General features: G+C 45.3%; 2 protein-coding genes across 2 annotated transcripts; both read right to left on the bottom strand.

Annotated features, from left to right (window-relative positions):
- Positions 1 to 5669: 5669 nt before the first annotated feature.
- Positions 5670 to 7161, bottom strand: LOC127000529 (uncharacterized). Its single transcript, XM_050864268.1, has 3 exons — positions 7135 to 7161; positions 6524 to 6649; positions 5670 to 6422 (listed from the first exon to the last, which is right to left on the bottom strand). Exons 1-3 carry the CDS (start codon positions 7144 to 7146, stop codon positions 5976 to 5978), a joined length of 585 nt encoding a protein of 194 aa, XP_050720225.1. The 5' UTR covers positions 7147 to 7161; the 3' UTR covers positions 5670 to 5975.
- A 4452-nt stretch (positions 7162 to 11613) lies between these two features.
- LOC127000946 (cuticle protein 19.8-like) lies at positions 11614 to 20826 on the bottom strand. The gene is given in 7 exon segments (XM_050865122.1): positions 11614 to 12029; positions 12382 to 12507; positions 14209 to 14266; positions 19587 to 19635; positions 19638 to 20049; positions 20154 to 20279; positions 20765 to 20826. Coding segments are annotated over 7 exon segments (1074 nt in total). The 5' UTR covers positions 20777 to 20826; the 3' UTR covers positions 11614 to 11738.
- Between the last annotated feature and the right edge of the window lie 1720 nt (positions 20827 to 22546).

Genomic DNA, 22546 nt, shown 5'->3' with positions numbered 1-22546 from the left:
TCCCTGCCTCCCCCCCCACCCCACCCCCACCCACCCACACACACACACACACACACACACACACGCCAGCAGTGCCGACAGATCATTGAGTTTTCTGGCCACGCGTCGCACGGCGTCCCCAACGGGCAGGGGGCGAGGTCGTCACTGGAAACACCAAAGACTTGACCTCCTTAGCTCCGTGGTGCAGTGGTTAGCGCGCCTCAGGGTGGAGTGGAGACGGATGGGCGGTTTCCTCACACCTTGTGTTACTCTAAGAAGACGGACCTTACTCGCTCGTGGCCCTTCAAACTATATGAAGCAGAAAGAATGAGAAAGATAGATACATAGATAGACAGATAGATAGATAGAGACATACAGTAGATAGATGGATGGTAAGCATAGCATTGTGAAATATACAAGCAGAAAAATATGTAAGATAGATATTGACCAAAGCATTACAAAACTATATATTACGAGCATTATATGAAAATGCTAGTTCACTATAAAGCTTGATCTTATAAATGTGAGGTTGGAGGATAGAGCACACACACACACACACACACACACACACACACACACAGGCAAACTAATCAGCAGCAGAGGTAAAATTGGGGGGAGGGGCGTGTGTGTCTGTGTTAGAGAGAGAGAGAGAGAGAGAGAGAGAGAGAGAGAGAGAGAGAGAGAGAGAGAGAGAGAGAGAGAGAGAGAGAGAGAGAACGGATATTTTAAAGGTATACTTTTGTAATATCCGTTTTCTTTTTTATATTTTCTCTTTTTTTTCTCCTGAACTTTTTTCTCTTATTACCATTCCTCTTTTATTTTTTTACTTTTTCTTGTTCATCTTTAGTCTTTTTTTTTCTCCACCTCTTTTTCTTCATCTTCATTTCCTCTCTCTTATTTTTCCTACAAATTATATTTGAACCTTTTACATATATATACTTCCTCCCAACATCTTTCTTTTCCTCTCTGATGTTTTCTCCTATTTTTCTTGCGTAACCTCTGTCTCTTTCTCTCTCCACCTCTTGTTTTATTTATCTTTAACCTATATTTTCCTTATACTTTATTCTTTAGTCATTTTCATTTGCATGCTCTCTCTTCTCCTTTGTTTTGTTTTCCCCCTTTTTTCTTTCGTGTTCTTTGTCTTTTATTTTCTCTCCACCTGTTTATTCATTTCTAGATCCCTATCCTCTATTTTTTTTGTATTTATCATCTATTTCTTCCCTTTGTACATACCTTACATTCTTTTTCTTCTTTTTCTTACGTTAAATAATCTTAACGGGAGACAGAGGCAGTCAGTTCTCTTTATTTTCGCGTTCAAAGCCTTATTATTTGTTTCGTTTCTACAGTTCGGTTCAGTTTTAGGGGTCAGAGAAGAGACTGAGAGAGACAAACTTTGCAGCACTCTTTCCTTTGCGGTTTCTGTTCCTTTGTGGTTGTTATTTGATGTATCATCCTTTCCAATATCGTGTGATTATAAAAGTCATGTATATGTAGTTAAAAGTTACTGGGGTGAGTGACTGCTTCACCTCATAGTACCGAAGCAGGTGAACCAGTGAGTCAAGGCGGCGTGAACGAGATGTGAAGCTGTGAGTGAAGCAGTGCAGTGTGATAGTCTGTTTCATTTCATCTGTCCATCAACAAAGCGGGAATTTTGATGGATGTGGCACCTGCGCATTTCTAGTTCGTGAATACGCGAAAATCAACTGTTATGATTGATATTCAAGCTAATATTCAATGATATATTTGAATGTATCTGTATAAAAAAAAGTCGTTATAAATCCCAAACATTCCGATTTACATCGATAATAATGCACCATACAAGCACACGAAAGACAAGCTTTTGTCAGGCAGTGTAGTCAGATCATACTCGAACAATGGTGTATTGAAAGACATCTAGCCCTGCAAGGGCAAATAAAGAGTATTTTAATAATTTACTGCATGTAAATAATGATTAATATTTGAAAGAACATGAATAAGTAGCCTAAATAATAACTGTAGAATGTGGTGCTTGGCTGTTTCGAATATTATCCAGTATGCTATCTACATGCTATATTTATCTACAAAATTCTTTGTGTATAGACACTTGCAGAGCAAGATGACTTTTTATGTGCCTGCAATGAAATTAATTATGAGGTATTTCAAAGGTCATAGATCGTTCGAGTATGATCTGACAATACTGTTTGATACAAGCTTGTCTTTGGTGTGTTTGTATGGTGTATTATTGATGCAAATCAGCATGTTCGCAGTTTATATAAGAGGGGTTGAGTTTTTTTTGTATACATAAACGCTGAAATATATCACTGAAAATAAAAAGCTGATCTTCACGCAATCACGAACTAACAATGCGCAGGTGCCACATCTATGATCGCGAGTGGACAGATGGAATGAAACAGACTTTAGTGGTGGTGATGGTGGTGGTGGTGGTGGTCAAGCAATCTGGTTATTATAAAGAGCAGAGGAAGTTGGCGGTGTGGATACTGGCTGACATAATTCCTCGGTTATTTGGACACTAACTAATAGAGGTGATTCAGAAAGGTGGGTAATTAGTGTGTCTGACGTGTAAAGTGACCGAAAGTATTGTTTGAGTTTGGCGTTTGTCACCTTGTTAGATAGCCTATTAATCGGTCTGGCAAGTGACGAACTAATGTGAATCGATTGACTAAGAGACTAGGAGGAGTGACTTGAAAGTTGACATTTATAAGCTTCTTCAATAGCCTAGTCAACGGCCTGGCGTGTGTTGGTGATTGAAAGCGAAAAGTGACTAAGGGAATTGAACATTTATTAGCTTACTTGATACACTGTTTGATACGTAAGTGATTAATGTGATAAGCGAGTGGGCGTACAGTGTCAATAGTGAACCTTAGTGTCGTGACAGGCTGCAGCGGCTTGGGAGGAAATATTTGGAAGAGGTTAGTATGTTTGTGTTGATATATTCACCTTGTTGATATTGTCGATGATGGTATTTGTGGTGTGATGGATATAATGATGATGGTGGTGGTGCTGGAATGGATTCTCAGAGGCTTCATCGTACGTTAGTTTGTGATTCATTTCGTGTAGTAACTGTTCGCCCCAGCTTGGCTCAAGTTCTCTACTTGTCGTGTCGGTGACTTCGCTAGTTGATATATTTTGTACATTTACTGGTGAATTGAGGGAGGAAAGGTGCACGATATGGCCTTCATTGTAATATTAAGCTAACATGTTTTTTTCTCTCCTTCAGCAGAAGCAAGACAACAACCGTGAAGTGGCTGCCGGCAGAGTCCCCTCGGTGAGTACCCTTTCTATGTCCCTTGGCGGCGTGCTGCGTACCGCGTGTCAAGTTCTTTCACTCCTGTGCCGTCTGGCCGTGGCAGCAGGGGGTGAAGAAACTATTTATTGTTTGGTTATTTTATTATTCATCTTCGCGTCTGTGTTTTGACTCTCCGCCGGGCGTGGCGAGGACTGCAGGCCTGGTTGTGCTGGCCGCCGCGGGGGGTCCCGGGGACCGTATTCATAAAGCACTCATTAGCTTACGAATGTCATTCGTGGACATTATGGCGTATATGACTCGAGTCATATCATAAGTCTTCGATTTTCACCATAAAAATACTCAGCGTTATGAGTTTTCCTACTCAGTCCCATCGCCCCGTTATGACACCTGTAATTAGCAGTGAACGCGGTGACCCTCGACACCCGCCACGGCCAGCCCACAATGATTTCCCGCGACGAGGCGCCTTCGAAGACCGCACGGATGAGTAGCTGTTACCGGGGAACATACTAACGAGGAACATATTCAATTAGACTTTCTATGAAGAGCTGGCTGAGAAATGCAGCCTTGACAGTACCGGAGTTGTCACCGTCACATTGCTGTCAAGTGCAAGAAACAATCTGCAAATAAAGCACGCTACAACAGGTAAGGCCAGTGAACGGCACATTGTATTTGACTTGACTAGAAGTAATGTTGGTGGATTTGGCTTGAGTAGTTTATGTAATTCGTGTCTGATTTATTGTTAAATGATTTATTGTAAATGATATTTTTCTTAGCTTAAGCCAACGAATACCACTTGAAAATGAGATTTCACGCATATTAAGTAAATAAATCATTCAAAATTATCAAAATAAATCCATCAACCATGATTATAGCCAAACTTTTTACCCAAACTCAAAATTAATATGACCTTACCATCTAGAAGTAAAGAGGACTGCAATCACCAAGAGAGGCCGTGGCCGAGTGGTCTGCCTGCGGACTTTGTGATCCCAAGGACGCATGTTCGAGTCCCACCGCAAGACGACGACATCTTAATCATCGCCGAGTGGTGGAAGATTACCCACATGCTGCCCAGATCTTCAACCAACCTTACCTTCAGCGACTTTGGTTCAAGTGGAGCACCGGGGGCAGCATGGGCCAAGCAAGAGTCATACACCACAGCAGGCACTATTGATACAATTCGCCTGCGCCACTAACGAGCTGTGGCCGTCTAAGAGGCCCTTCAAGAGAGCCTACCGGAGCACTTAATAAAAAAGGTTAGTGCTATTGGTATTTATCCAGAATTACACTACAGTGGTTAACATTGCTTTTTACTGGTATATATTAACATGCTATCCATTTCTTTGATAACTATGTTGGATTTTTCTTGTTTCTTAGATTTAACGGCAAAGTAAGCAACGATAGGTTACTATTTTAGCGGCGTTAGTTTGCTATATTGCAGAAGCAGGTTACAGTCCTTAGCAGCTCATCCAGTTGATTAAACTTGGATAGTTACTGAACAGATTTTTTGCTGTATATAGATGAGCTCATGATACGTTTAGATAATATTCTGATTAACTGGGTAGTTCCCAGTACAGTAATGTTATGGTTTTCATGTAAATGTGTATTGCCGTGTCCATTTTTTTAAACAGTGACAGAAGCACCTGAAGGGCACAAAGAAAATTCGATATGTTACTATTCAGGGGTCGAGGGGTATCGAAACCTGCCAAGGGGGATGGTAATATTATTGTCCAATGGGGGTGAATGGTAGCAAAATCCCACCTAGGTGGATAATGTTATTTAAGGTTACGTTGTGCAACATTGGTTGTTTAGCTAATTTGGCTTTGAAAGGCATCCAATTGCTACAAAGATGATTTTCTTATAATTCATCCACACAAGCACAACATAGCGCGGGTCATCACAGCACAGGTGATATTTCAAAGTTTTCAGACACCGACTAAAGCAGGCAAGCTATAGGAAAGTAATGGGAGGATGGTTTGTCAGGTAAGATACTGAAAGAGTAAGTTATAATGAACATTGCCTTTGTTTTCTCATCATCCTTTTCTAAGTCATTCAATAAATCTACAAAAGGATTCAGAGTTTTCATTCTCCACTAGCTTGAAAGAGTAATATTTCCAGCAGCATGTGCCTTGTGCTGCCATAACGCGATGCTTGACCAAGATAAGATTGTGAACCATAAGCTCTGTTATCCTTCATTCATAGAAGGTGGCCTCACACACTGTCTAATGGTAGCTCTGTGCAGTAGGGTCAACTCTACACTGAAACCTTCACGGATGTAAAGCACAGTAAGTGATAAAGACTAATTTTGTATATTTACCAAGAATGCAGGATCCTCATCTACTTTATCTTGGCAGGAGTGGCTCCTCCTAAGAATATGTCAAGTGTTTGTGTGAGTGTGAGTCACGTATGGCAGCGCGGACGGAGGTCTGTAAGCAAAATTCATGTCAATCAGTGTTACGGGGTATTGTTTATTGAATTGTTTCCTATAAATACACAACCAGCATATTTTAATTTATATAGCCCGCATGTAAATAACAACTCATTATACTTATTTTTCAAGCGTTTTTAATAATTTAACGTGTGTTAAAATATAATGTTCGTACATTGTGTCGGACTCCTTTCATCAACTGCAGTCACCTCTGTTATGAGCAAGAGAAGCACTATTGAGTGATTTTATGACTCATTCGTATGACAGAAAACTACTCATACGGATGGTTCCCATAATCACTCATTATAAATACTGCCCAGGACCTCACTGGTAGGCTGGCCTGTAGGGGGCGGGGGTGCCGTAGGATGGCGCCGGGGTTCCATAGGATGGGGCGGGGGTACCATAAGATGGCGCGGGGGTGCCATAGGACGGGGCGGGGGTCCCATAAGATGGGGCTGGGGTGCCGTAGGATGGGGCTGGGGTGCCGTAGGATGGGGCAGGGGTACCGTAGGATGGGGCGGGCTTGCCGTAGGACGGGGCGGGGGCTCCGTAGCTCTGCGCGGGGTACTGGGCCTCACCCTCGTAGGTGACCTCGGCCACGTAGCCGGAGTCGCCATCCACGTAGTAGGTGACCTTCTGGAGGCGGCCGTCGGGCAGCTGCACGTAGTAGGTGCCCTGGGTGTTGTAGCCGTCGCGGGTCTCCTGGGCGTTGTAGTTGTTGCCGGAGTAGTCGTCGTTCACGGCGTAGTTGAAGTCGTACTTGGGCGGCGACTGAGGGTAAAAAAAGGTTAGGGTAGGCGACGTAGAGGGTTGGCGGCGATGACGGCGGCTGTGTCCAATCCCACAAGAGAACGGGGAAGGTGTGTACTCACCTCGGGAGCGGGGGCGTGGTAGGAGGGCGCGGGAGCGTGGTAGGAGGGGGCTGGAGCGCCATAGGACGGTGGAGTGTTGTCGGGACGGGCGAGGGCGGCGGCCACGAGGGCGGACAGCAAGACGACCTGGAGGAGGAGAAGGAAGAAAAGAAGGTGATTAGCCTGACACTTGACACTTATTAGCGCCGGCGCAAACACAGGCTGGGAAACAGCATACGGAAAATGTACACAAATACTCAAACTCATGAAGCCAATAATCGCTCTTCTTTTTAATCAAGGACGATCATGCAGTATTCCGAATAAATTTTATCCATGGCAGATAATCAGACGTTAAGGAGCTTGAGTAAGACTGATCTGTGCACGAACTCCCACCCATCCTCTGGGTGCAAGTAAGTGCCGCCCCACTGCACCGTAACACCACACACCACCATCGGCACCAGACACTCGGGTACTGGTGCCCTAGACCTTGATCTTCTCTGTTCCCCTACAGAGGACAGAAGCCGCGAAAAGAGATCGTAAAGAAGCAAGTTTTTTGATAATATCATGCGTTGGCGAATTTCTGAACGGGTATTGAGATATTGACGTTAAAACCCCGTCTGCCATTCCACTACCTTGAGAGACATGTTTCCTATGGCTGAAGAAGATCTCAACTGATGCCGAGGATGGACGCGCCGCCTTATATACTGTGCTCTACCGCTGCCTCAGTGACGTGACGCCAGCCTCGGGCCGCGAGAAGACAAGGTCGAAGCCGCGGGCAGAGGTTGTGATGATGTATTGATGATGATACTACCACTACAACTGCTACGGCTTCCACCACCACTACCACTACTGCACACTACGCACTACTACTACTACTACTACTACCACTACTGCTACTACTACTACTACTACTACTACTACTAGTACTATTACTGCTACTACTACTACTACTACCATTACTTTGTAACAAGAACAACAACAACAACAACAACAACTACTACTACTACTACTACTACTACTACTACTACTACTACTACTACTACTACTAGAATAGTAATAAGTATTGAATAGTAACAATACTGATCATTAAATAATTTTTTTTGTCTCAATTATCATGTTACGCGATTCCCATATCGCCCAAGAAATAGCTTCACAACGCGAAAGTGTGTGCTTGCGTGTGTGTGTGTGTGTGTGTGTGTGTGGGGATGGGGGTCTGAACGCGTATGTGTATCTTTTTGTGTTAAGTAAATTTTCTGTGGAAGTAGTTACCCTTGATAACTTGTTTGTCGTGGCGGAGGAGGAAGACGTGTCGTTCCCACGCGCTGGCGCGTCGTCGAGGCTGCTCAGAGGCTGTGAATCGCTCCGGGTTGCTCTCTCTCCCTGAACGTCCTCCTCTGGCGTAGATTATCATGTCCGTAAATTTGGAAACACTGGTGTATGTATTATCCTCTACTTTTCGTAAATAGTAGACAGTCATTGTGCAGTCCATTTATTCATGTTCATTTATCTCTCGTGACTTTTTCGGTGGTTTGACTGCGGGCCGTAGACACAGTCAGTGTACATTCTATCGATGAAGCCGTTCTTTTTCCCTGTTCGACTTTTTGAAGTGCGAGCGTAACATAGACAGTATACTATTCATCTTGCTAAACTGTACTAACTTTGCTTCCTTTCTTTCAACTCCTTTGAACATTGGCTGGGCAGTTAGCGTACAGTTTTTCTATCTGTTATTAGGGTTTGCGGGTGCAGGGTAATGACACACGTATAGGACCTATCTTGATGCTAAGCTTATAAACACCTTTGGGCGCCTTGTTGGAGTTAGGTCCGTTCTCTTAGAGCCAAGCCCCCCCCCAAGGCTGTCGCGCTATATATACGTTCTGTAGCGGGAGACATGAGACGCATGAGAGGGTCGTTTCTTGAGATTGCAGGCTTCATTCACCACCAGACTTAAGGGAGAAGTACAGTACGTGAGTGAGAGAGTGAATAATTATTTGAGAGCGGCAAGTGGCTTTGTGTAAGTACGGCCTTCGTATAAATTCAGCCCCAATGGCCAAGAGTTTCATGGATGTGGTTGTCCTGAGTAGTTGCATGCTAGCTATACTCGTCACTCAAAGACTGCTTATGAACAGTCAAGGGTGTGAAGAGACTGCCCATCCCTCATCACTCCGCCATGGATAGAACCTCACAGCGCTGGGTTGTAAGCCGAGCGTGCTGCAATAACACAGTGTAGGACATGTTCTTACGTTTCCCTTCGCCACACACTTCAGGCCACGCAGAGAGACGGAACTAAACCCCGAGGCAGTATACTTATTTGCATACGTCCGTGACTTTACATTCCCTCCTTTACCTTTCTCTCGAGGAAACTGCAACTCACCAATGCCTGATTACGTGCTGGACTCGTGAAAGGGGGCATGTTGTCGTGCCGAAAGAAAACAAGAACGAGACTGTATCAAGTAAGACATATTAAAGTTATTCCGGTTTACGTATGTTATGTGTTACAGCGTATGGTGCCCTCCTTACTATACGATATTTGAAACTGTGTAGACAAAACGAAGACATAAAAACTCAGGCAGTATTACGTAAGACATTGGTGAAATATAGTATTGTTTATTTACGTTAAGTAAGACAGTGAATGTGAAAGGGGGAAACGGGGGAGTCTTAGCGAAAACAAAAAGAACGCCTATTTTACGTAAGACATTGATATAAAAGATACAAAAGATAGATGTCGTCCTGTTTATTTATGTCATGTGGGACAGTGTTTACTCTCTTAACAGTACAAAGGGAGGGAGGGGGAGAGGGAGGGGTGGGCCTAACGAGAAAACAACGGGAGTGCTAACGTAATTGTCTGTGGCCCCGGGGAAGGGTGAGGTCAGCGGCGCCAGGGGAGCGGTGATCGGTGGCTTACCCTCAGGAGCCTCTGTCGCCCCACCCACCGCCTATTCCTGCCTTTCCCTCAAGACTTCAAGACTAAATATAAGGCTTCGTGATTATTGCGGTCCTGTTATGTAGGCCCGGTTTTAGGAGTCTGTAAAGATGAAGCCCGTTTTAAGAGTGTTAATATAAAGCCTTCTGATTATTGTTATCCAGTTACTTAAGCCCGTTTGAGAAGTATAAAGTTTTATGTTACTTAAGCCCATTGTAGGAGTCTGTAGTAATAAAAATCGTTACTTGGGAAAATTTTAGAAGTGTTAAAATAAAGCTTCGTTATTACGGCGCTGTTACTTAATTAATCCCTGTTTTCGTTAAGGAGTTTGTGAGAATGAAGCCTTTGATTATTGTTTACTACATTTAGGGCGCGGTGGTCTACTGGGTCAGGTTGATCAAGCCATGAAATTAGAGAGCCAGGGCTAGCCGGTTCGAACCCCAGTGGATGTGTGCATGCATCTGTGATTGCTAATGCTTATCTGTCTGTTTAAATGTCTTCCGCGTCACCACCACCATCGATCTGTATCACCACTACTACTACTACTACTACTACTACTACTACTACTACTACTACTACTACTGTTAATACTTCTACTTCTACTGTTACTACTACTACTACTTCTGCTACTATGCCTACTACTACTACTACTACCTATTACTACTACTACTACTACTACTACTACTACTACTATTGTTTACTAATGCCACAACTACGACTGTCACTGCTACTGCTATTACATATATTGCCCCACACACCACACCTTTGCTGGCGGTCTTAGGGAATGGAGCGCGCAGAGATGGCAACACACACACACACACACACACACACACACACACACACACACACACACACACACATACACACACACACACACACACACACGCACAGAGTTGCCATTTGATACTTTTCAAAACTCGGTCAGATTGGTTTATGCAAAATCCGTTGGGTAGGGAATCGGCATGGCTTGTTGTAGGAGCTGAACTGGCGGCTGAGTCCGATTACCCATGTTAGTCTACCTTGTCATGCGAACATTGACCTCCATCCGAAATTGACCCTCTCTTTTTGGCCTCTCGTTCTTTTTCTTTACAGGAGCAGCGAAAAGCGGGACTTTTTTTGTCCTTTACCTGCTCTCTCCTGTAAGAAAAGCAATAACCATAATGCCAATAAACAAGGTATTGGTTTATATCCACTTGCTCGAGGGTGTAAGGCTTCATTATAAAAAAAAATGGCAATGAATAACTGAATTTGGTAATGAGGAATGGGAACTTCGGTAACGAGTTTGTGTTTTGATCTGGCAACAATGATGAGAGCCTGTAGAAAACATTGAATTCTTTGGTCCTGACTGTTGCTTTCGAGTATCCTTCGGCTTAGTTTGGTTCCCGTGATTCCCTATCTATTATATGTTTTCTTGTGTTTTGAATATATACGTCAAGATTAATATCGTTTGCTTTGTACTGTTGCCTCATGGCTGACTTTTTTTTTTTATACATATGACCTACAGCGCCGGTAGGCTTCTTAGGGGCCTGATGGTCGGCCCGAGCCCGTCATGACGCATGCAATTGTTTATAGTGGCGCCATTTTTATTGGCTAATGCTGCTCCCCGGAGCTCATTCTTGATTTCACTTGCATAGCTTCTTCTAGAGTCCGGGTTGATGGGTGGTCTTCAGGACAGCATGTGGGTAGTCATAAGCCACTCGGGGGTGACTAAAAACTCCCAGGTGGTTAGCGGCGGATTCAAACTCGCATCATCCTGAACGCTGTGAATGCGGAGCCGGCACGCTAACCACTCAGCCACCGCCTCCCCAGCCAAGTTGACTTTGGGGTAACAGTTTGCAGTAGTGCTGTTTGTATGGTCCACGGTTACTATCAGTGTTCCTAGCTGAAAATTGATTCGAATGTTCAGTATGTTGAGGACGTGCCTCTGGTGTCAGTCTACTCAACGGCAGCAAAAGATGTGCGTGAAGTCCTTGGAACGGAGAGTACATTCACTAATTGTGTGCTGACCACTCTAGAGACACGCTTTTCCGATAACTCTGTCCACCAGTCGTTGTTATCGTCCGTGTCTTGCTACTTGACGCAGCCGCCATTGTTTGACACAGTCTGGGCGAATGATTGTCATTCGGTGTTTAGGTGTGTGAGGGGGTCTGTATCAGTCCCTGCAGCGGGCAGGCAATGGTGAAACAACAAGTGAAATTCGTGATTGTTTAATAAATATACATCATGGCTGAAGGGTAGGTGCGAGGGCCTCGCTAGTAGGCTGGGGTTCCAGCCCGTAAGAGGTCCCGGTATCTCTTCTCCTTGGGGTGGGAATCCTTACTGGTAGGAGGGGACGGGGGTGCCATAGGATGGGGCGGGCTTGCCGTAGGATGGGGCGGGCTTTCCGTAGCTCTGCGCGGGGTACTGGGCCTCACCCTCGTAGGTGACCTCGGCTACGTAGCCAGAGTCGCCGTCAACGTAGTAGGTGACTTTCTGAATGCGGCCGTCGGGCAGCTGCACGTAGTAGGTGCCCTGGGTGTTGTAGCCGTCGCGGGTCTCCTGGGCGTTGTAGTTGTTGCCGGAATAGTCGTCCTTCACGGCGTAGTTGAAGTCATATCTGGGCGGCGACTGAGGAGACAAGAGCATGTTGTAGCGGCGAGGAGAAAGCGGCGCCAATCGGTGCACGGCTCATGTATCACAAGAGCAAGGGAGGACTCTTTGCAGTGGGATAAAGTTTATTATTTATATTTAGGTTTAAGAAGTCATGTGTTGAGAGCAAGCGTGAAAGACATATTTAATGAAAAGGTTAGAGACATTCGCGTAATGCATAATGCTGTTAAGTTTCCAGAAGCTGCCCCGTGTAGGCCACACAGGTCATTTACAGACTTCTTGTACGATTATTTCTCCATGTCGGCGGTGAACAGCGCGGCTGCGGGGCGGCGGCCCCCTCATGAGGCAGCGGTGTAGGCTGTGTACTTACGTCGGGGGAAGGGGCGTGGTAGGAGGGCGCAGGGGCGCGGTAGGAGGGGGCGGGTGCACCGTAGGAAGCTGGGGGGCTGTCGGGACGGGCGAGAGCGGTGGCCACGAGGGCGGACAGCAGAACAACCTGAAGGAAAATGAGGAGGTGAAGTGCGTGTGAAACAAAGGTAAAAGCAGAGACTTTCGAACATAAGACAGCCTGATGTAGATGAGGAAGGCTTGAAGTGACCCTGACGAATAGCTGTTGAGTCACACTGGCGGAGAGAAACACTGGCACACAGACAGTCGTATAGTCACACAGACCCGCCCTAGCCACACACACGGCAAGAAGACCAGCAAGAGGAAAGTGGGTGTGGCTCGTAGCAACACATACTAAGCACAGACAGGCAGAGTGAGGAAATCTTACTTCATCTGCAGTTCTTGAGTGTAACAAGAAGCTCTTCCTGATGCAGCAAAGGGTTAATTTTGTATAGCATTAACACACCCAGTGAACACATCATGTGTCCTGTTTCATCACAGCAACTTGGTAGAGTTTGATTAAAAACCTACAGAAGTCTACATTGATTAAGATAAACTACAGGTAATTAAGAAGAAAAATTAACTAAATTAAGCCGAATTTTGCAAGAGATTACTCTCATCTTGCATGTATATGACTAACAAATTGATTGCGTCCTTTCTCATCTCAGGCGTTACAGAGCATTTGATATTAAAGAATAAGATAATGTAACCTGCAGTAATAAAAGACCCAAGAGTTACTTATATCTTACACATGTACACCAAGTTAATAAAATGCCATCTGGTATCACAGAAGCTTCATAGAAAACGCAGCCGTAAAGGAGTGTGTGATGGAAACCTGAACGAACAAAATTAAACTAGAAACCAAAACTGACCAAATGAAACTAAAAACCCAGAACGAACTAAACGAAACTAGAAACCTGGACGAACTAAATGAAAGCAAAAAAGCTTCGTGAATTATTAAACAGAAAATCAATTCAAAGTAGCGGGGAAAGGGCTGCCGCTAGAGACGCTCCCTGCAGTAAGGTATTTGAAGCGTGTAATTGGTCCACGAATGCGCCAAATTAGAATGCAAACGACGCCTGGTGAAATAAAAGAAATTGAAACCAAAAACTAAACCAAAGAGGCGGATACAATGTTACACCTCCATATTTACCGAGTGTAAATGATACCTGAATGATGTAAAATGGTGTAAATGACTCGTACTATACCAAAATTTTACCAAACTGTCAGTAAGTGAGACTATCGCTGGAGTCTGTTTTTGCATTACCTAGAGAGGCGTGGGTCCATTTGCTGAATAAAGAAGAAGAAGAAAAAGAAGAAGAGGAAAAACAACAACTTAACCAAATCGTCAGAAAAAATAGGCTACCGCTGGAGTCTGTTCTTGCATTGCTGAGAGAGGCGTGTTTTCCGTGGCTGAAGAAGACAAAGAAAAGGCGAAGATAGTCGGTGGTAAAATGACCGAAAAAAGCTCTACGAATGTATCTCCTGAGTTAGTGAAGTAATGAAGTAGCATCAAGAAAACATGCTACCTGAGACGTTTTCTGTTGCTGAAGAATAACAGACTAGAAAATCGCTAGTAATATGAACGAAAAAAGCCCTCTACAAATATCTCGTGAGTTGCAGAGAAGCAATGGCAGTAACGAAAATGAAAGTGGCTACCTGAGATAGTGAAAGAGGTTACCTGAGACCTGTCCAGTTGCCAAAGAATAAGCAAAGTCAAATATTATCGGCATTAAAATAAATCAAGAAAGTGACAGAAAAGCAAACGAAAGAAGCGGTTAAGACAAGCTCTCTTCGTGCACTGTTATACCTTGAGAGACATGTTTCCTGTAGCTGATGATGAGCTCAACTGATGAAGGAGGAGGAACCCGCCACCTTATATACTGTGCTTTACCGCTGCTTTAGTCACGTGACTTGAAAGTTGACATTTATAAGCTTCTTCAATAGCCTAGTCAACGGCCTGGCGTGTGTTGGTGATTGAAAGCGAAAAGTGACTAAGGGAATTGAACATTTATTAGCTTACTTGATACACTGTTTGATACGTAAGTGATTAATGTGATAAGCGAGTGGGCGTACAGTGTCAATAGTGAACCTTAGTGTCGTGACAGGCTGCAGAGGCTTGGGAGGAAATATTTGGAAGAGGTTAGTATGTTTATGTTGATATATTCACCTTGTTGATATTGTCGATGATGGTATTTGTGGTGTGATGGATATAATGATGATGGTGGTGGTGCTGGAATGGATTCTCAGAGGCTTCATCGTACGTTAGTTTGTGATTCATTTCGTGTAGTAACTGTTCGCCCAAGCTTGGCTCAAGTTCTCTACTTGTCGTGTCGGTGACTTCGCTAGTTGATATATTTTGTACATTTACTGGTGAATTGAGGGAGGAAAGGTGCACGATATGGCCTTCATTGTAATATTAAGCTAACATGTTTTTTTCTCTCCTTCAGCAGAAGCAAGACAACAACCGTGAAGTGGCTGCCGGCAGAGTCCCCTCGGTGAGTACCCTTTCTTTTCCCCTTGGCGGCGTGCTGCGTACCGCGTGTCAAGTTCTTTCACTCCTGTGCCGTCTGGCCGTGGCAGCAGGGGGTGAAGAAACTATTTATTGTTTGGTTATTTTATTATTCATCTCCGCGTCTGTGTTTTGACTCTCCGCCGGGCGTGGCGAGGACTGCAGGCCTGGTTGTGCTGGCCGCCGCGGGGGGTCCCGGGGACCGTATTCATAAAGCACTCATTAGCTTACGAATGTCATTCGTGGACATTATGGCGTATAAGACCCGAGTCATATCATAAGTCTTCGATTTTCACCATAAAAATGCTTAGCTTTATGAGTTTTCCTCCTCTGTCCCATCGCCCCGTTATGACACCTGTAATTAGCAGTGAACACGGTGACCCTCGACGCCCGCCACGGCCAGCCCACAATGATTTCCCGCGACGGGGCGCCCTCGAAGACCGTACGGATGAGTAGCTGTTTCCGGGGAACATACTAACGAGGAACATATTCAATTAGACTTTCTATGAAGAGCTGGCTGAGAAATGCAGCCTTGACAGTACCGGACTTGTCACCGTCACATTGCTGTCAAGTGCAAGAAACAATCTGCAAATAAAGCACACTACAACAGGTAAGGCCAGTGAACGGCACATTGTATTTGACTTGACTAGAAGTAATATTGGTGGATTTGGCTTGAGTAGTTTACGTAATTCGTGTCTGATTTATTGTTAAATGATTTATTGTAAATGATATTTTTCTGAGCTTAAGCCAACGAATACCACTTGAAAATGAGATTTCACGCATATTGAGTATATAAATCATTCAAAATTATGAAAATAAATCCATCAACCATGATTATAGCCAAACTTTTTAGTCAAACTCAAAATTAATATGACCTTACCATCTAGAAGTAAAGAGGACTGCAATCACCAAGAGAGGCCGTGGCCGAGTGGTCTGCCTGCGGACTTTGTGATCCCAAGGACGCATGTGCTGCCCAGATCTTATATCGACCTTACCTTCAGCGACTTTGGTTCAAGTGGAGCACCGGGGGCAGCATGGGCCAAGCAAGAGTCATACACCACAGCAGGCACTATTGATACAATTCACCTGCGCCACTAAGGAGCTGTGGCCGTCCAAGAGGCCCCGCAAGAGAGCCTGCTGACGCACTTAAAAAAAGGTTAGTGCTATTGGTATTTATCCAGAATTACACTACAGTGGTTAACATTGCTTTTTACTGGTATATATTAACATGCTATCCATTTCTCTGACAACTATGTTGGATTTTTCTTGTTTCTTAGATTTAACGGCAAAGTAAGCAGCGGTAGGTTACTATTTTAGCGGCGTTAGTTTGCTATATTGCAGAAGCAGGTTACAATTCTTAGCAGCTCAGCCAGTTAATTAAACTTGGATAGTTACTGAACAGACTTTTGCTGTATATAGATGACCTCATGATACGTTTGGATAATATTCTGATTAACTGGGTAGTTCCCAGTACAGTAATGTCATGGTTTTCATATGAATGTGTATTGCCGTGTCCATTTTTTTTTTAACAGTAACAGAAGCACCTGAAGGGCACAAAGAAAACTCGATATGTTACTATTCAGGGGTCGAGGGGTATCGAAACCTGCCAAGGGGGATGGTAATATTATTGTCCAATGGGGGTGAATGGTAGCAAAATCCCACCTAGGTGGATAATGTTATTCAAGGTTGCGTTGTGCAACATTGGTTGTTTAGCTAATTTGGCTTTGAAAGGCATCCAATTGCTACAAAGATGATTTTCTTGTAATTCATCCACACAAGCACAACATAGCGCGGGTCATCACAGCACAGGTGATATTTCAATGTTTTCAGACACCGACTAAAGCAGGCAAGCTATAGGAAAGTAATGGGAGGATGGTTTGTCTGGTAAGATACTGAAAGAGTAAGTTATAATGGACATTGCCTTTGTTTTCTCATCATCCTTTTCTAAGTCATTCAATAAATCTACAAAAGGATTCAGAGTTTTCATTCTCCACTAGCTTGAAAGAGTAATATTTCCAGCAGCATGTGCCTTCTGCTGCTTAACGCGATGCTTGACCAAGATAAGATTGTGAACCATAAGCCACAATCTCTTGACGGGAAACGGGGCGCGGGGCCGATTCGCAGGGGGCCGATTTTCAAAAATTTAAAATTTAAATATTTTCAAAACCAAAGCAGCTAGCGACCTGAAACTAAAACAGGCACCTCCCTTAGGCATATATGAGTCTCCATGAGCAGCGGTATCAAAAAATTCAAAGTCGTTCCCTAATAAAATCCCGATTAATTGTTTTTTATATAAGTATAACAAAACTTAAAAAGGCTATAAAATCCTCAGATTTTACGCTAGATGCACAAACATCACCAAATGCAGAGATAATCACTTATATTTTCAGAATCAATAGCAATATTTAGCATATCTTGTAAGTTTTTGCCCGAAATAGCTACTTATTTTTTTTTATTTAGTGCAATTTTTTACGTAAGTTTTTAACATCTAATAAATCACTTAATTTTCACATTAGAAACTTAATACTTGAGGAAAGCATGCAGAAACATCTTAATTTTACTCAACAAAAGCAAAATATTCATTTTTCTATATACAATCACAACTTATTTTGGTTGAATTCCGATGTCACTATTGCCGCAGCACGTCTTGCCGGCTATCTGGCCTCGTCCCTGAACAATCACTTTAGCCTTTTGGCCTATGACTTGTGGGCCCCGGTCAGTTTCCTGGACTTGTACACGTCCTGTTCCTCGCCGTCTCCTTCCTGCCCTCCTCGATACTGCTCCTCTTCCTGCCGGTCGGCTGCTTCAAGGCCTTGTTCTTCCTCGCTTCTGAGGTCACGTCCTTGGAGAAATTAGCACCGAAACAGTTGAAGAGGGACCTGCTGATGTGCGGCAAGATGGTGTTGGCCAGGTTGTGCCCTCCTGGCACCTGTACCCCTGCAAGGTCGGGTCTGAGGCCGCCAGGAACTCCAGGAGGTGCCTGAACCCGTCCCTGTGGCGCATGGCAAGGAGAGGAACCTCAACCTGCGCTCCTTCTTGTCCTCCCTGCACATCAGGGAGTCCCACAGCGACATCGAAGGACGCCATGTGGGCCATTGGGAGATGGCCGCTTCAGGACCGCCCGGCCCGTCTCCAGCTCTCCCCTGTCGACCAGCTCGACCAGGGCGTCGAACATCACAGAGGGCGGGTCGCCCCTCTCGAGCTCCACGGTAATCTTCATCTCCTCCTGCTGGGCAAGCTCCTGCTTGCAGCACTCGGCCACAGAGTAGTTGGCCTGGACCTTCCTGGCCAGGTAGCCGGCGTAGTTGCCGACCGCGGCGAGGAGCAACTCGTCCGTCGGCGGGTCCGGCTGGTCGTCGGCCAGCTCCCTGGCAAGCTGGGCCAGAACACCGCGTCGTCCTCCTTCTCCTCTGCCTTGGCCCGGTCCAGGTCGGCCTGCACGTCCCCGGGGAAGAACCCGACGAGCTTCAGCAAATGCAGGCGCTGGGCCAACCTGTTGCTCACCATGAAGTTCTGCACGCTGTGTCTTCTTGTATCGTCCTCTGGATCCTTGCAGTTGTGGGGAAGGGTACAGAGACGATGAATAACTGTAGGTCCTTTACTTGGAGAGTAAACAGAGGCAGGACAGCGATAATCCTTTACAGAGGGGAAGTGCCCAGCTGACTGCGTGCCTAAGGCGAGTTAGGCGACGCGGGAACTGAGCTGAGTTGCCTTGTAGGCACTAACTAAACGTACATTTCTTGTTTCCTAATACGTAAAACTGTGGACTTCACTATCCTACAGTTATCATTCATTTTACGTAAAGATTTCAACCTAAAGTTACGCAAATTTGCCATTTTTTACACAACGTTTTCAAAGTGCACGCATGGTGCTATTTTATATAAGTTACCTTGAATCCTCGACCAAATCACTCTAGAGACACTCCTGCCTGCTTGTATGCACTAAAACTTGAAGATTTCGTCCTGTTTCCACTTAAATTCGGAGTAAGAACGAAGAGTGTGTTTGAGTTGTCGCAGTGAAAGTCGCCATAACAATCGGCCCCTTACGCGAAGCCAGCGCGCCAAGACTGAAGAGATTTCCCGTCAACTAGTTGTCATAAGCTCTGTTATCCTTCATTCATAGAAGGTGGCCTCACACACTGTCTAATGGTAGCTCTGTGCAGTAGGGTCAACTCTATACTGAAACCTTTACGGATGTAAAGCACAGTAAGTGATAAAGACTAATTTTGTATATTTACCAAGAATGCAGGATCCTCATCTACTTTATCTTGGCAGGAGTGGCTCCTCCTAAGAATATGTCAAGTGTTTGTGTGAGTGTGAGTCACGTATGGCAGCGCGGACGGAGGTCTGTAAGCAAAATTCATGTCAATCAGTGTTACGGGGTATTGTTTATTGAATTGTTTCCTATAAATACACAACCAGCATATTTTAATTTATATAGCCCGCATGTAAATAACAACTCATTATACTTATTTTTCAAGCGTTTTTAATAATTTAACGTGTGTTAAAATATAATGTTCGTACATTGTGTCGGACTCCTTTCATCAACTGCAGTCACCTCTGTTATGAGCAAGAGAAGCACTATTGAGTGATTTTATGACTCATTCGTATGACAGAAAACTACTCATACGGATGGTTCCCATAATCACTCATTATAAATACTGCCCAGGACCTCACTGGTAGGCTGGCCTGTAGGGGGCGGGGGTGCCGTAGGATGGCGCCGGGGTTCCATAGGATGGGATGGGGCACCATAAGATGGCGCGGGGGTGCCATAGGACGGGGCGGGGGTACCGTAGGACGGGGCAGGGGTCCCATAAGATGGTGCTGGGGTGCCGTAGGATGGGGCGGGGGTGCCGTAGGATGGGGCAGGGGTACCGTAGGATGGGGCGGGCTTGCCGTAGGACGGGGCGGGGGCTCCGTAGCTCTGCGCGGGGTACTGGGCCTCACCCTCGTAGGTGACCTCGGCCACGTAGCCGGAGTCGCCATCCACGTAGTAGGTGACCTTCTGGAGGCGGCCGTCGGGCAGCTGCACGTAGTAGGTGCCCTGGGTGTTGTAGCCGTCGCGGGTCTCCTGGGCGTTGTAGTTGTTGCCGGAGTAGTCGTCGTTCACGGCGTAGTTGAAGTCGTACTTGGGCGGCGACTGAGGGTAAAAAAAGGAGGTTAGGGTAGGCGACGTAGAGGGTTGGCGGCGATGACGGCGGCTGTGTCCAATCCCACGAGAGAACGGAGAAGGTGTGTACTCACCTCGGGAGCGGGGGCGTGGTAGGAGGGCGCGGGAGCGTGGTAGGAGGGGGCTGGAGCGCCATAGGACGGTGGAGTGTTGTCGGGACGGGCGAGGGCGGCGGCCACGAGGGCGGACAGCAAGACGATCTGGAGGAGGAGAAGGAAGAAAAGAAGGTGATTAGCCTGACACTTGACACTTATTAGCGCCGGCGCAAACACAGGCTGGGAAACAGCATACGGAAAATGTACACAAATACTCAAACTCATGAAGCCAATAATCGCTCTTCTGTTTAGGCAAGGACGATCATGCAGTATTCCGAATAAATTTCATCCATGGCGGATAATCAGACGTTAAGGAGCTTGAGTAAGACTGATCTGTTTACGAACTTCCACCCATCCACTGGGTGCAAGTAAGTGCCGCCCCACTGCACCGTAACACCACACACCACCGTCGGCACCAGACACTCGGGTACTGGTGCCCTAGACCTTGATCTTCTCTGTTCCCCTACAGAGGACAGAAGCCGCGAAAAGAGATCGTAAAGAAGCAAGTTTTTTGATAATATCATGCGTTGGCGAATTTCTCAACGGGTATTGAGATATTGACGTTAAAACCCCGTCTGCCATTCCAGTACCTTGAGAGACATGTTTCCTATGGCTGAAGAAGATCTCAACTGATGCCGAGGATGGACGCGCCGCCTTATATACTGTGCTCTACCGCTGCCTCAGTGACGTGACGCCAGCCTCGGGCCTCGAGAAGACAAGGTCGAAGCCGCGGGCAGAGGTTGTGATGATGTATTGATGATGATACTACCACTACAACTGCTACGGCTTCCACCGCCACCACCACCATTACTATATACACACTACGCACTACTACTACTACTACTACCACTACTACTACTAGTACTACTACTACTACTACTACTACTACTACCATTACTTTATAACAACAACAACAACAACAACAACTACTACTACTACTACTACTACTACTACTACTACTACTACTACTACTACTACTACTACTAGAATAGTAATAAGTATTGAATAGTAACAATACTGATCATTAAATAATATATTTTTGTCTCAATTGTCATGTTACTCGATTCCCATATTGCCTAAGAAATAGCTTCACAACGCGAAAGTGTGTGCTTGCGTGTGTGTGTGGGGGGGGTGGGGAGGGGGGTCTCTGAACGCGTATGTGTATCTTTTTGTGTTAAGTAAATTTTCTGTGGAAGTAGTTGCCCTTGATAACTTGTTTGTCGTGGCGGAGGAGGAAGACGTGTCGTTCCCACGCGCTGGCGCGTCGTCGAGGCTGCTCAGAGGCTGTGAATCGCTCCGGGTTGCTCTCTCTCCCTGAACGTCCTCCTCTGGCGTAGATTATCATGTCCGTAAATTTGGAAACACTGGTGTATGTATTATCCTCTACTTTTCGTAAATAGTAGACAGTCATTGTGCAGTCCATTTATTCATGTTCATTTATCTCTCGTGACTTTTTCGGTGGTTTGACTGCGGGCCGTAGACACAGTCAGTGTACATTCTATCGATGAAGCCGTTCTTTTTCCCTGTTCGACTTTTTGAAGTGCGAGCGTAACATAGACAGTATACTATTCATCTTGCTAAACTGTACTAACTTTTCTTCCTTTCTTTCAACTCTTTTGAACATTGGCTGGGGAGTTAGCCTACAGTTTTTCTATCTGTTATTAGGGTTTGCGGGCGCAGGGTAATGACACACGTATAGGACCTATCTTGATGCTAAGCTTATAAACACCTTTGGGCGCCTTGTTGGAGTTAGGGCCGTTCTCTTAGAGCCAAGCCCATCCCCCCCAGGCTGTCGCGCTATATATACGTTCTGTAGCGGGAGACATATGAGACGTATGAGAGGGTCGTTTCTTGAGATTGCAGGCTTCATTCACCACCAGACTTAAGGGAGAAGTACAGTACGTGAGTGAGAGAGTGAATAATTGATTGAGAGCGGCAAGTGGCTTTGTGTAAGTACGGCCTTCGTATAAATTCAGCCCCAATGGCCAAAAGTTTCATGGATGTGGTTGTCCTGAGTCGTTGCATGCTAGCTATACTCGTCACTCAAAGACTGCTTATGAACAGTCAAGGGTGTGAAGAGACTGCCCATCCCTCATCACTCCGCCATGGATAGAACCTCACAGCGCTGGGTTGTAAGCCGAGCGTGCTGCAATAACACAGTGTAGGACATGTTCTTACGTTTCCCTTCGCCACACACTTCAGGCCACGCAGAGAGACGGAACTAAACCCCGAGGCAGTATACTTATTTGCATACGTCCGTGACTTTACATTCCCTCCTTTACCTTTCTCTCGAGGAAACTGCAACTCACCAATGCCTGATTACGTGCTGTACTCGTGAAAGGGGGCATGTTGTCGTGCCGAAAGAAAACAAG

Source organism: Eriocheir sinensis, chromosome 19 (genome assembly GCF_024679095.1).
Source record: "Eriocheir sinensis breed Jianghai 21 chromosome 19, ASM2467909v1, whole genome shotgun sequence".
In the NCBI taxonomy this organism is placed as follows: domain Eukaryota; kingdom Metazoa; phylum Arthropoda; class Malacostraca; order Decapoda; family Varunidae; genus Eriocheir; species Eriocheir sinensis.
Note: the sequence above shows the minus strand (reverse complement) of the source record. Positions and strands in the feature narration are given on the sequence as shown.